Below are 12,032 nucleotides of genomic sequence, written 5' to 3'. Positions count from 1 at the left end.
ATAGCTTAGCATTGCTATAATTTAAGATTCACTTCTGTGCTCTAGACAATTCCAGTACATGGTTGGAAAAAATCCCCAGGAGAAGCCCAAGTTGCACCAGCTTGTTCTGATGCTGGCTTGTTCTTACTGGCTATTTTGTTATCAGCAAAGGTCTCCTGCTCAACTTTGATATTTGCTATTTGATCTCATGGACAGAAACACTGACTCCTCCAGTGAGCTGCATTTCTGCAGCAAGGTTAGCTACAATGCAGCTGGAGGAAAGGGATGTTCTCACAGCCAATCGGTACTGCACTAAAGCAGTGACAGGGAATAAATGGAGAGCAAAGGGGCGAACAAAAAGTTCTGTATGTACATGGTAAATACAAATGCATGGGGGACAAAACGGGTTTGGGTCTATGAATTTGAATCAACAAGCAACGTATATGTCTCCATCTGTGTGGAGACACACTTTAATGCAATTCTCTACAGCTCCTGCTCCCAGACACTTGAGGTGTATGGCAGAAGTGGTGGGCAGAGAAGGAAGCAGAAGGGCAAAAAAAGGCAGGAAAAACAAATAAGGAACATTTTAATTGAAGTAAACAAGTTTCGGCTCACTCCCTCTGCTGCAGATTCACTATGTTGGCTCTAAACTAGTAAATTCCCACTGTAAATATTTCATATGAAAAGTTTTAAATGTCACTTTCTTAATCCCCTCCTTGTTTTTAAGTCTGAAGCCATGAAAACAACATCAACAAAGCAGGTGCTGAAATTAAAGAAAAAAAAAAGGTTGCAATTTAAATAGAAAAAAAAAAAATTATAGTCCTTGTTTAGCTTAGATGGTTTGTGCAAATTCCAGGGTTAATTATAAATTATAATTAGGACCTGTGATCCTAAGGCCACTGCTTTATTCTACAAGCCCCGCCTCCCACCATGCCCTTTTCTAATTATACCCAGTGCCCCCGGGGCTAGTTATGCTGCTAAAACAAATATATCAAAATGATTTTTTAACAAAGACTAATATATGAAGCAATAGCATGCATTTGTATGCAATTATAAATATACAGTATAGCTCCAGCGGGTTAATCTCTTTGACATACGCCTGTATGAAATACCATGGCGGCTTATACATGAAAAGACATACCATCTTTTACACCTTTTATGTTTAACTTGTCTACACTTTTTTTTTTTAACTGGGGAAAATATTGCTTACACGTAGCAAACAGATCTTTGCACGCACTGTGAGCCCTGGCATACAGAGCCAAGGAAAAAAAAACAATGTCAAAAACTGATGCAAATAATTTGATTTTTTAAGTAACAACTCAAATATAAAACACGTGCTGCCTTCAGCTCCCTTGCTGGTTGCCAGGTGCAGCACATATGAGCTATACAGTAAACATCGATGATTAGTGCCTTGGACGGCATGTGTCAGGATAGGCTTTCAAAGGATCCCTCGCAGGAAGGCTTGCCTGTGCGAAGTCCCACCGGTTGCACGGGGACTGGCTCTGGGGACGTGGGCAGGCCCACAGCTGCCTGCCTGCTGCCTCCTCCATCTCCCCCAGCAAATCCTGACCTCAAAGAGCCCACCTGTTTAGACCCCTTGAAAAAAGCTTATTCAGCAATCATCAATTTCCACCCCCCCTCCCCGCCCCGACTCCCCTTTCTTCTGGGGATTCACACCGAGCGCAAAATGCCGATTGAAAGGCCTTTGTTCAACCCAGCCTTCCGCCCGCTCCCCTGGGCGCTTCCCCAGCCGCCCGCTCCAGACGCTGCAAAGCATGGGAGCCATTTCATCCTCCCAACTCCTGCCTTCGTTCTGCTTGGGCTCTCCTCCACGCCGCAGCGCCGAGCCAAGTCACGGATCATCGCTTCTCATGTGCGATCTACACCCCTGACGTACCCGCGGCTGAACCGGATGGTTTCTGAGCACTGCCATCCTACACCCATTGTAATGAATCACGTCAGCCCGCCGCACGGAGCTGGTTATCTGCTGGTGGCTGGCAACCCACCTCCCTTCAGCACAGACACCCGATCCTATCCGACAGACAGCCGTAACGCATCCCGTGTCACTGAGGACTCATCACAGGGCTGGTCGGGACATGGAGCCGGCACCTCATGAAAGGTTACGGCGTCACGCCACGCCAGACTTTAACCTGCCCAGCTGCAGCCAGTGTGCTTACCCTCAACGAGACATGGGAGCTAAACACAAAGTACTATGGGAGGCATATGAAGATACCATGATATAGTTACTACTTCTTTTAAGGGACCAAAGATGTCCTGTTTTGGTTTTTTAACTCATTGCACAGAAAACCTGCCTGTGTGTGAAACAGCCGGGCATGTAATCGGGGTACGATAGAAAACATTGCAAATATATTAAACAGGCATTTCAATTCATCAAATTTATGGCAATAGCATTATTTCTGCTGGATTACAGTTGTGAAAAAACCTAACAAAAGCTACTGCTAATGTTCACAGAGCCACAGACTGGTTTGAGTTGGGAGGGTTCTCAAAGCCCACCCACTGCCATCCCCTGCCATGGGCAGGGACACACTCTACTAGCCCAGCGTGCCCAAAGCCCCAGCAAACCTGGCCTCGAACCCTGCTAGGGATCCAGGGGCAGTCACAGCTTCTCTGGGCAGCCTGGGCCAGGGCTTCCCCACCCTCACAGGGAAGAATTTCTCCCTTATATCTAATTGACAGCTACTGTCCTTCAGTTTAATGCTAGCTAATGAAAGAGCTACTTCTTGAAAACAAGTTTAATGCTGTAAAATACAGCTTTATAGAGGAAAAGGCAAATCAGTGATTACCAAATTAATTAACAGAGAGACTGGTAACTGCTTGGACCTTAGGTAGTCACTGAACAATTCACAGACAATGAATCTGTTTGGTTGTTAATAGACTGGAGGAGACTCAGACTGCCATCCTGATTTTGATAAACTCCGTGTTTTCTAATACTTCGCATGTACATAATCGATATTTTCGTAGAATGACAGAATCAGACTGGTTTGGTTTGGAAGGGACCTCAAAGATCACCTATTTCCAACTGCCTGCTATGAGCAGGGAGACCCTTCACTAGATCAGGTTTTAGTTTTATTCTTAAAAGTTTGGGATTAGTAAAGCATATGGAGAATCTTTTTTGACACCACCTTTAATGTTGGAAGTTATTACATGGCTAAACACAGAAAAGGCCCATGGGAAACCATGGCCACTCCTGAAAGCCACATCTTCAAAAGGGGCAGAAATTGCCCTTCAAGATTTAGGCACTAAATTTGGGCTTGGGAAAGCTAAACTCAACTTTCTGCCCCGGTAACACCTCTCCCATGTGCCGAAAGGGAAGCAGTGAGGCTCCCCTAACACATCACATCAAATGACATCATCAGTACTGTCATAGCCCTCCATTGTGAGGACAGTGAAACCCATGGGAACAGAAGGCAGGGAAAGTCCTGGGTGATCACGTAAAACCTTTCATAATTGTACCCCAAACCACAAAGTCCTCTTAAAACTATTCCTGCTTCTTGCCTTTGCTATTTTCTGGAGGGCTGTTGATAAAGGAACGTGACAGCCCCAATGCTACAGCAGTGGTACCAAAAGTAAACACCAGTAAGGACACAGGATATGTTGCTGGATGCCTGAGTGAGTAATGCTGTGCCTTCCTTACCTGTCACGTAGGTAAATACATCAGAAGTTTCATCATCTATCATAAGGGTGGACTTCACAAAAGGCATCCAGTGGTAGCTGGTGGACAAACCCCTGTTATCAACTCACTGGTGACCACTACAGTGAAAAATCCTGGAGCTCCTCAGTCCTACCAAAGAGCAAGTGCCTGGTAACAGCAAGCCACACAGATATTCAGCAATCTCTGCCTCTTGCTGGTCCCTGCCTTTCTGACAGCCTGCACCTTACTTATTCAAGTGTCAGCAGGAGGTGAAACTTAGGACAAGCGATTTACATCAACTCAATTTGTACTTGGAAAAGGATTAAATTAACAGAAAAATTAAGGGGACTGTCATGCAAACAGCAGTGATTTACAGCCTTCTTTTGGAGAGGTTATGTCAGGCTTTCAGGGGTCTGAATGAGCTACACAAGCCGGGGAGAACCAAACCCTGACATACAAAGCAACAGGGCTCCAAAATATCCCCAAACCCACATTTTGACCATTTCACCTGCTGCGGCCACAGGGTCAGCTCCAAGCTGGAGGTGCGTCTCCACCAGCAGCCATCCTGCTCCAGTTCTGGCTGCAGTGCGATGGCAGGAGCCGGACAGGCGGGGAGGCATCGTCCCCACACTGATGCCTGTCATCCTGTCAGCCTTGACCTTCAGGCTGTCCTCAGCATCCACACTGCTGCCTGCCTGCACTTCCCCGCTGACTGCGAGCGACTGTTGTCTCACTGCCTGACCTTACGCAAACACGATACAAACAGACAGCCCACCTCAGCTCCATCACTGTCTGCTGCTAATACAGGAGATTGATAGCCACATGAAATTATCTCCCTGCTCGACCTTCATTACTAGGTGGCATATTCTGACTGACAGCCAACCTCATTCTGGGGAAAGCTAAACCACCCGCTTGGATTTTTTTTTTACTGTCTCAAAGTGAAGGAACTTCCTTTTGTAAAGAAAATCAACACTTTTGACAGAAAAAGAAGCATTTGTTAGACAGAAAAATGCCTTGCAACTTGCACCTTTCCCTGAGCACCATGCATACCAGTCACAACGCAATGCATGGCTGCTCCATGATGCTCTGTCGGACACTGTGCTGGGTCAGGTGTGCTCCCTCCCTCTACAAATTTTTACATGGAGAGTTTTTCAGCTCTGCCATGGGAGCTTTCTGGGGGAGAGCATGGCCAGCCTTAAGGCAACAAGCAATGTATGGTCGTGGAAGGTGGGAGGAAGGGATGTAGCTAAAGTGAACCCAGCTCTACAGATGTCACAACTGCCAGCAAGGACTGCATGGGAAAACACTGGCTTTCTGTTGCTCCCTGCCAGCCAGCTCGCCGATGCATGACATACATGGCCTAAGCAGCTTTCTGAAAAGAAATCGTGACTTCTGCTCAGATATTCTACTTCTGAGAGCAGAAAGGAAAGATGTGAAGTCACATTTTCTCTCAGAACCCTGCAGCCCAGTTTTGTGATTTCCCGATAGCAGAGGCCAGAGGCTGCACTCAGCAGGCTCTGCACCAAGCTCCTCTGGCTCCCAGGCGTTACGCACAGCCTGCCCTCAGCAAGAAAGTGCAATGCCACAGCCCTGCAGCTCCCATAATCCCCAGGAACAGAGAGACGGTGGCGACCAGGAAGGAATATGAACCTTCAGCCTTTTGATGTGTAGTCAACCACTAGCTAAAGACAGCTAAGACACAGCAAAACTTCTCGTTCCTTTCTTGTAAAGTTTTAAATGAGTTACTCAACTGTCCCTTTGGCACCACCCAGCAGTCTCCCAGCACAGCAGCCACGCACAGCCCTGGGCAGCTGTACTGGTACAGGACTGGGTTCTACATGCTGCACAGGTTTTAAAGCAAAACATTTCCTGAGCCCACAACTCTCCAGCCCCATGGGGAGCAAATGGTGGGGTGTCACCTTGGCCAGTACTGTCAGATACCTCCAGCTACCAACACTGATGAAGAGGAAGCTGCAGCTCAGGCTGTGTTGCATCCTGGGAAGAGGTACATGGGGCAGTCATGATCAGCATCCAACCTCCTCTCTGTTAACAGCCCAAGGGGTTTTGAACCAGGTCCTGTCCCCACAACAGTCTCCTGCTAGTACGAGCCCTGCTTATGGAACAGGGGCAGTGGGGGCAGCCTGCTTCCCCTGCATGCCATACCAGCAATTTCCTAAACACACACCTAAAAAACTCAAGGCTCTGACCCCCTACAGGACTCAGGTGCCCAAACACCATCCGACTCCCAGGAGAGTGTAAGGCCCAAACGCCGGTGCCACAGGGACACAACCTGCCCAGTGTGCTCAATGACTGAGCAGCCTGGTGCCCTCTACAACACACTTCTGTGCACTGCACACTTTGGCTTACCTTTTCGGCTCCGGATTCGGCTGGGATTTGGAATCTTTCCTTTTTTTGGACTCCTTTTTGGAATCCTTTTTTGTCTCCGCTTCAGCGGCAGGGGCATGAGACACTTTGGCCCCCTCACCTTCTGCACTTGGCTGTGACCCACCAAGTAATTCTGCCTTAAGTTGGCTTTGGGCAGTGATTGAAACGCAGGGGGGGATAAAGGCCAGCAGCAAAAGTGAAAGAAACAAGAAGAAAGCATGAAAAAACTCAAAATAAACCAAAAGGAAACTCAACTGAAAGCAAACAACTGAAATCAAATTAACAATTGGCAAAGAAGGAACGAATGAGCAAAAGAAAGTCAGAACTAAAAAGAAACTAAGGAAGCAAAAACTCGGTTTCCATGACAAGATGTATGAAAGTAACTGCAAAAGCAAGCGGCAGCCTTGCAATGTGAAACCTGGGCAATGTGTGTCATAATTTGGGATGGTATTTACCAGAGGGTTTATGAAAACACATAATTATTTTATAACATTCCTTCCTTCAGCAGCATATGCGGGATAGAGAGTGATATCTCAAAAGTATATAATGCAATTTAACAGATAAAAGCAGAAAAAGAAGCTGCAATAGATCCTACAACTGTCAACAAAATAAATAGAAAAGGAAAAAGCACAGCTCCAGTTCCTCCCATCAAAGATTTGCCACACTTGAGAGAAAGGAACAGGCTACTTATGAAATTGGAATTTCTTCACAACAAGCAGCAAGAGAAAATTTTCAGTTATGTCTAAGCAATTTCCAAACTGACTTCACACAGACTTTAAACGAGACATGGGTGCTCGGGGTCTTATAGCCCTGAACACTGAAGTTTGCTACTGCTGCAAATTTCACTGCTGCAACCTGTCAGGTCGCCTGGCACAGCAATTAAATCAACACAGTATATCAGGTACTTCTATTTATTCAACCCATGACAGTCACGGGTGCTTCAACTCTATCTTGTCCAGAACGGCATCTAGCAGGTGCCTGGGTAAGAAAGTTAAAAACCCTCATTTCTGGATCCTCTACGTGCATTTTTACTGCTTACATTAAACAAGCAATGAAACAAACAAACAAACCGACTATGCCACTAGAAGCGCTGCTGCCAAACATCCACTGTGAAAACAAATTGGGGACTGTTGTGCATTATCCAAGGAAACCTATATCTGACAAAGTCATCCCTTGCTGGCAGGGAGCTGCTAGCCGAGAAGAATTCCTTACCTGTTGCCATGAACATGTGATGCACAAAAGGCAAAGCTGTAGTGAAGTAAGGTGGGGTCAATCATAGCTCCGTTTTCTGCGCGCTCTAGCAAATCTCTGAGGTAGCAGAGATGTCTGTGACAGCCTCTCACTCCATTACGTGCACAATACTCATCTAGCACAAAGACCTGGCCAGGACTAAACCAGCCCTGTTTAGAAATAAAGAGACTTGATTTTAAATATAAGTTATTAAATACAAAGGCTATCAGATTTGGAAGTGTAGTGGTCAACTGTTCTAATAAAAGAAATACAAACCTAAGGCTACATTAAGGAAAAAGGAGAGAGGTCACTCTTAAACAATACAGTCTGTACAGCATCACCCAAACACAGCATATACTCAGTGCAACTGTTAACAGAAACATGTCATGCTACCATTAAAGGGAAACGTCATTTAAACCACTGAAAAGTCAGGGCAGTTCCTGTTAGTGCCTAGCAAAAAACAAAGCAAAAAAAGAAGAGAGAAAAGGAAAAAAGAAATACACCTTTAAGAGATGACAAAGGTTTGGTTATTTAAACAGCGTGAAACAGTTATCTCGATTTCGGGGATGGGACTGTACATTCAGCCAGGAGCAAGAAGACTGATCTGGGGGAGAGCATGGAGGATTACACTGAATAATGACTTCTCTTGCATCTGGCAGGTAGGAACGTCCAGTGGACGGAGGAAGGCAGCTCCACAGTATCAGAAAGGGACGTTTCCCGTTGCCCTTAACGTGTACCGCTGGCAATGCACTCTGCCATCGCCCACCTCCTCGGCATGGAAGCAAAGGGAGGCTCTGCTCACCAGCAGGGTTTCTTTACACACCCAGAAACCTCAGACTATATCTGTCTGTCAGTCCTGAGGGCCTGGGGACACATCGCTTGCGGTGCAATGTCAGGGCTCCTGAGGAGGACGCCCTTTCTCATGAGGGGACGGGACGTCTCCGGGTGAACATCCCAGGACAGGCGAAGCGGAGCTCTCCTCGCCTTCAGGAAAGGCGCTAGTGAGAACAAGAATACTCTTGTAGATTGCTTTTCAAAATGCTGCAAAATCGTCAATATTTACATGGAAATTTGGGTGCTAAACAATTGCTAAGACACAGCTCTGGAATGCATCAAGCTGCAAAATCTTTCATCGTTTAATTGAAAAGTTCCTGCAGCGGGCGGGAGAGTAGTTGAGGCAGAGCACTGCCCCTATAGGCAACTTCTTTGCCACCCCATCTGTTACCCCAAATGCTACATCTTAGAAACAACACTGCTGTGAAAGATTAAAATATATTTTCTACCACTCAGATGACACCAAATCTTTTCTAGATGCCAAAATAGCTGCTTTGAAAAGAGTTGAAGAAATATCAATTAAGAGCTCAAAGACATAGAGAAGGATTTGCTCATCCTTATTGGGCCAACTCCAAAACAGATTGAGAAAAGAATTAAAATAATGAGGGGAAAATGATAGATATAGGGAGTAGCTACAGTGCTGGGATCACTACAAGTGCACATTTCAAAATGAAGCCGTAGAACAATGCAGATGGGATGGCACTCTGGAAGGCTATTTTTTGGGAGGGGTATATTTGCCTTTTCTGCTTTTAATGGTATTTCTGTTCGCTTTTTGGTTGGTGGTATTATACTTGATTATGGATTTCTTTGCGTTGCCTGTCTGTGACATCCTCAGACCATGTCTTCACCTTGCCTCTCTTCACTGGAGTCTTTGGAAATCAGGCATGGTAAAAATATAGAGATGCCGTAACTGTTCTGTAATAGAAAGACTTGTGCATCGGGTTACCGGGGTGGGAATGCAGTTGGAATTGTTATATTCACCTAATATATACAAATGACTCAGTCCTCCCTATGGGGTGAAACCTCAACCCTACTGACATCAAAGGGAAGGCTGGTGCTGATTTCACCAAAGCCAAGTATCAAGCCCAGAGTTTAGGGTGAATCACCCAGTGATCCGGAGCACCCCATGCTGCTCCCCTGCACCACGATCTCAGAAGTCCTGGTTCTCAGGTGGATGGAGGGGGTGGGGGCAAACACGCACGATTGCTGCCATGGCTCAGTGAGGGGAAGCCTGAGCAGAAGCTCTGAGGTTCAGTGATGAGCCTCATACCTCGTGAGAGCACAGGCAAGCAGACTATGGTGGAGAGATCCAGAGCCCAGGAGGACCAGGTGGTTGTCTTCTGCATGGCAGAGGTAGGAAATAAAAAATCTGCTGCTGAACAGGGCTCCAAAGGAGCAGCAAATGCTGCTCCCAACAGCCCCAGAAAAAAAATCTAAGGTTTGAGAGGCGGTATTCAGGCAAATCCCCCACATCTTCAGGCAGATCCTGGCTCTTGATTAAGATTTGCCTGGCGCAACCAGCTGACAACCAGCCATTCTGGCAAACACAACTGATAGTGATGACACATTGGGTGTCTCTCCCCAGTGCAGCTAGGTGTAGCTCAGTGTGGTCTCCCAGATGGTCTTTAACGGCATGAGGAAATCTGGAGGGGACAATGGATGAAGGCCATGGAGCACAGGGAGCTCAAGTGACTGTGTTTGACAAGCTGAACTGCACCAAGAAGGGGACATGTGTCCCAGGGAGTGGAGCTTTGGAGCTGAGTAAAGCAAGGCTTGGTCAGTTTTCACTTTTCAGTCGTTGTGTTTTCCCATTTACCTCTGTAAAACCAAAGGTATTTCATTTTGGTGGCCTCCTTCATGGACCTTTTAACCTGACTCCTTCACATCATCTTGGCTAGGCGGGACAATCCGGAAGACCACCTTTCCTCAGGAAATGCCGTGCTGTATTATGCAAATCCTACAAATGCTGATACATCATGGGCAATACAGCTCCAGCTGGGACATGGCTGCAAGAGCCAGCTGCTGGCAATGGGCTGGGAAGTACTGGGAAGAGTTGATGGGCAGCCTCAGACACAATGCACACCTCCAAGTGAAAGGAATGAAGACCCATACATGTGTGGGGTCCACACTAAGCTGAAGAGCTCCATACTCTTCCCGAAAGTCCAGGAAGAGCCGTGAATGTGACTCTGTTGCCAATTTGTGGATGATGGGCAGGAGCCCTCAGCAAGCTCTGCAGACAGCGCTCTTCCCCTTCCCCAGCACAGTGCTCTCTGCCAGCAAACATCACTTCTGCCATAGCTGAGATTAGTCAGCCAGCCTGTTTGTTTTCCTAGGGATGCCCGGCTCAGCCAGCGAGTGGGCTCTCAATAACGTGGTGTAACCTGATTCCACGGAAAAGAGGCGAATCCAAGTTATCCGCTGCGTCAGTGTAAGCCTCTGTGTCAGGGCAAGTCTTCCCTGGCACCTCCACGTCCATGTCTGAAAGCAAGAAGAGGTGTGACGAGGCAAAACGCTGTGGGACCTTGCATAGGAATGTCCTGTTGGGAGAATAACAACTGCCCAGTGGCACAGAGAGCGGACAGAGCAGGCTTACCACGGGCTTGCAGCTCCTCCGGGCAAGCCAGTGCAGTAGTATCACCAATGGCCCACAGATGTATCAAGAGCAATGGGAGCTCTTTGCAGTTGAACTCAAATTTTGAGGTCAGTCTGGGGTTTTTTATGCCATGATCAGGACCAAACCATATTAAAACAAGTAAAGCAGCATGTGAAATCCAAGCATAGGTGAACACAGACCATTATTATCTTCTTTATAACACTCTGCAATGGGTGGTTTGAAAGAAGATGGTTAATTGGCGATGCTCTGCTCCAAAGAGGCACAAGTCTTGGTGCTTCCCCACTCCAGTAGCTTCTAGCAAGGGCCTAAACATCTCAAGAGCAAGCAGAAGCGTGGCTGGCGGGTTTCTTGAAGAGAAACATTGTTAATTATTTTCAGCGATAGCCTCGCACCTCTCCATGAATTTAATTCGCCACAGTTCTCTCACCAGGCCCAAGACTGCACAGAGACAAACCAGCTGCAAGCCAACCTGTCAGACATGCATGGATGGGGATGGTCTTCCTAGGGTCAGCCATGCGTGGGGAGCAGAAGCTGCATGCCAAACTCACTGCCTGCCAGAGCAAAGACCGCGATGGAACCGGTGAGAAACCTGCCGCAGGTCTGACAATGCTCCCACCAAGCCTACTTGTACCACTTGGGTATGTGCGAGTAAAGTGCACGCTGCAGCCTTCCCCCGCCCCATCCTTACCTCAGGGGACATCCAACTGCTCCTCCTAGCCCTGCCTCTCATCGGGAAGGTGACAACTTACTACCACTTAATGGCATCTACTGGATCTCAGCCTTTCTGAGGAGATCAGCCCTTGCAAGTGGTGCAAGGAGCGGAGCAGGTGACAGGAGCACCATGGTGGAGGTGGAGGACAGGATTTGAGACTGACAGTCTCACTGCCACCTGCTCCCTTGTGGTCCCAGATTGCTGCTTTTAACAGCAAGACATGCAAGAACCCCAGGTCCAGGGACTGCCCAGCTGGCAAAAGATGAAGGCTATCAGCACAGGGTGGTCCCTCTGATGAAGCCCATGATGACACCCCAGTGTGGAGCTCTTTGTGCAACACTAGGAGGGCGGGAGGTCAGGATCTGTCCCATGCCATGTTCAGGGCAGGAGTTCATTTCAGTCCCCTCCAGAACGGTTTCATCCTTCTTCTCAGAAACTAAGAGCCTCTTCATCCTCCTCATTTAAACTTCTAAAATTAATTGTTCAAGTTGTATTGTTAAAGGTTATTTGTCATTTCAACCCTCACAGCAGCTAAGAGCCCCCAGGCACTGCACCCCAGCCAAAGACTACAAGCTACATTGGAGCATCTCTGTGCCACTGTCCCATAGACTGTGTTAGACAGCAGT

General features: G+C 47.3%; 1 protein-coding gene across 4 annotated transcripts in view; it reads right to left on the bottom strand.

Moving 5' to 3' along the window:
• Nucleotides 1-12,032, bottom strand: part of CADPS (calcium dependent secretion activator) — a gene marked incomplete at both ends in the record, with an annotated part of 215,861 nt that overhangs the window by 73,813 nt on the left and 130,016 nt on the right. For all 4 annotated transcript variants that reach the window (XM_084269725.1, XM_084269723.1, XM_084269724.1 and 1 more), the window contains one exon: nucleotides 7,229-7,416. In XM_084269725.1, the coding sequence (XP_084125851.1) occupies nucleotides 7,229-7,416 (188 nt within the window). The remainder of the gene's footprint in view (nucleotides 1-7,228; nucleotides 7,417-12,032) is intronic.

The sequence above is a fragment of the Gallinula chloropus genome (genome assembly GCF_964237585.1).
Source record: "Gallinula chloropus genome assembly, chromosome: 12".
Taxonomy (NCBI): domain Eukaryota; kingdom Metazoa; phylum Chordata; class Aves; order Gruiformes; family Rallidae; genus Gallinula; species Gallinula chloropus.
Note: the sequence above shows the minus strand (reverse complement) of the source record. Positions and strands in the feature narration are given on the sequence as shown.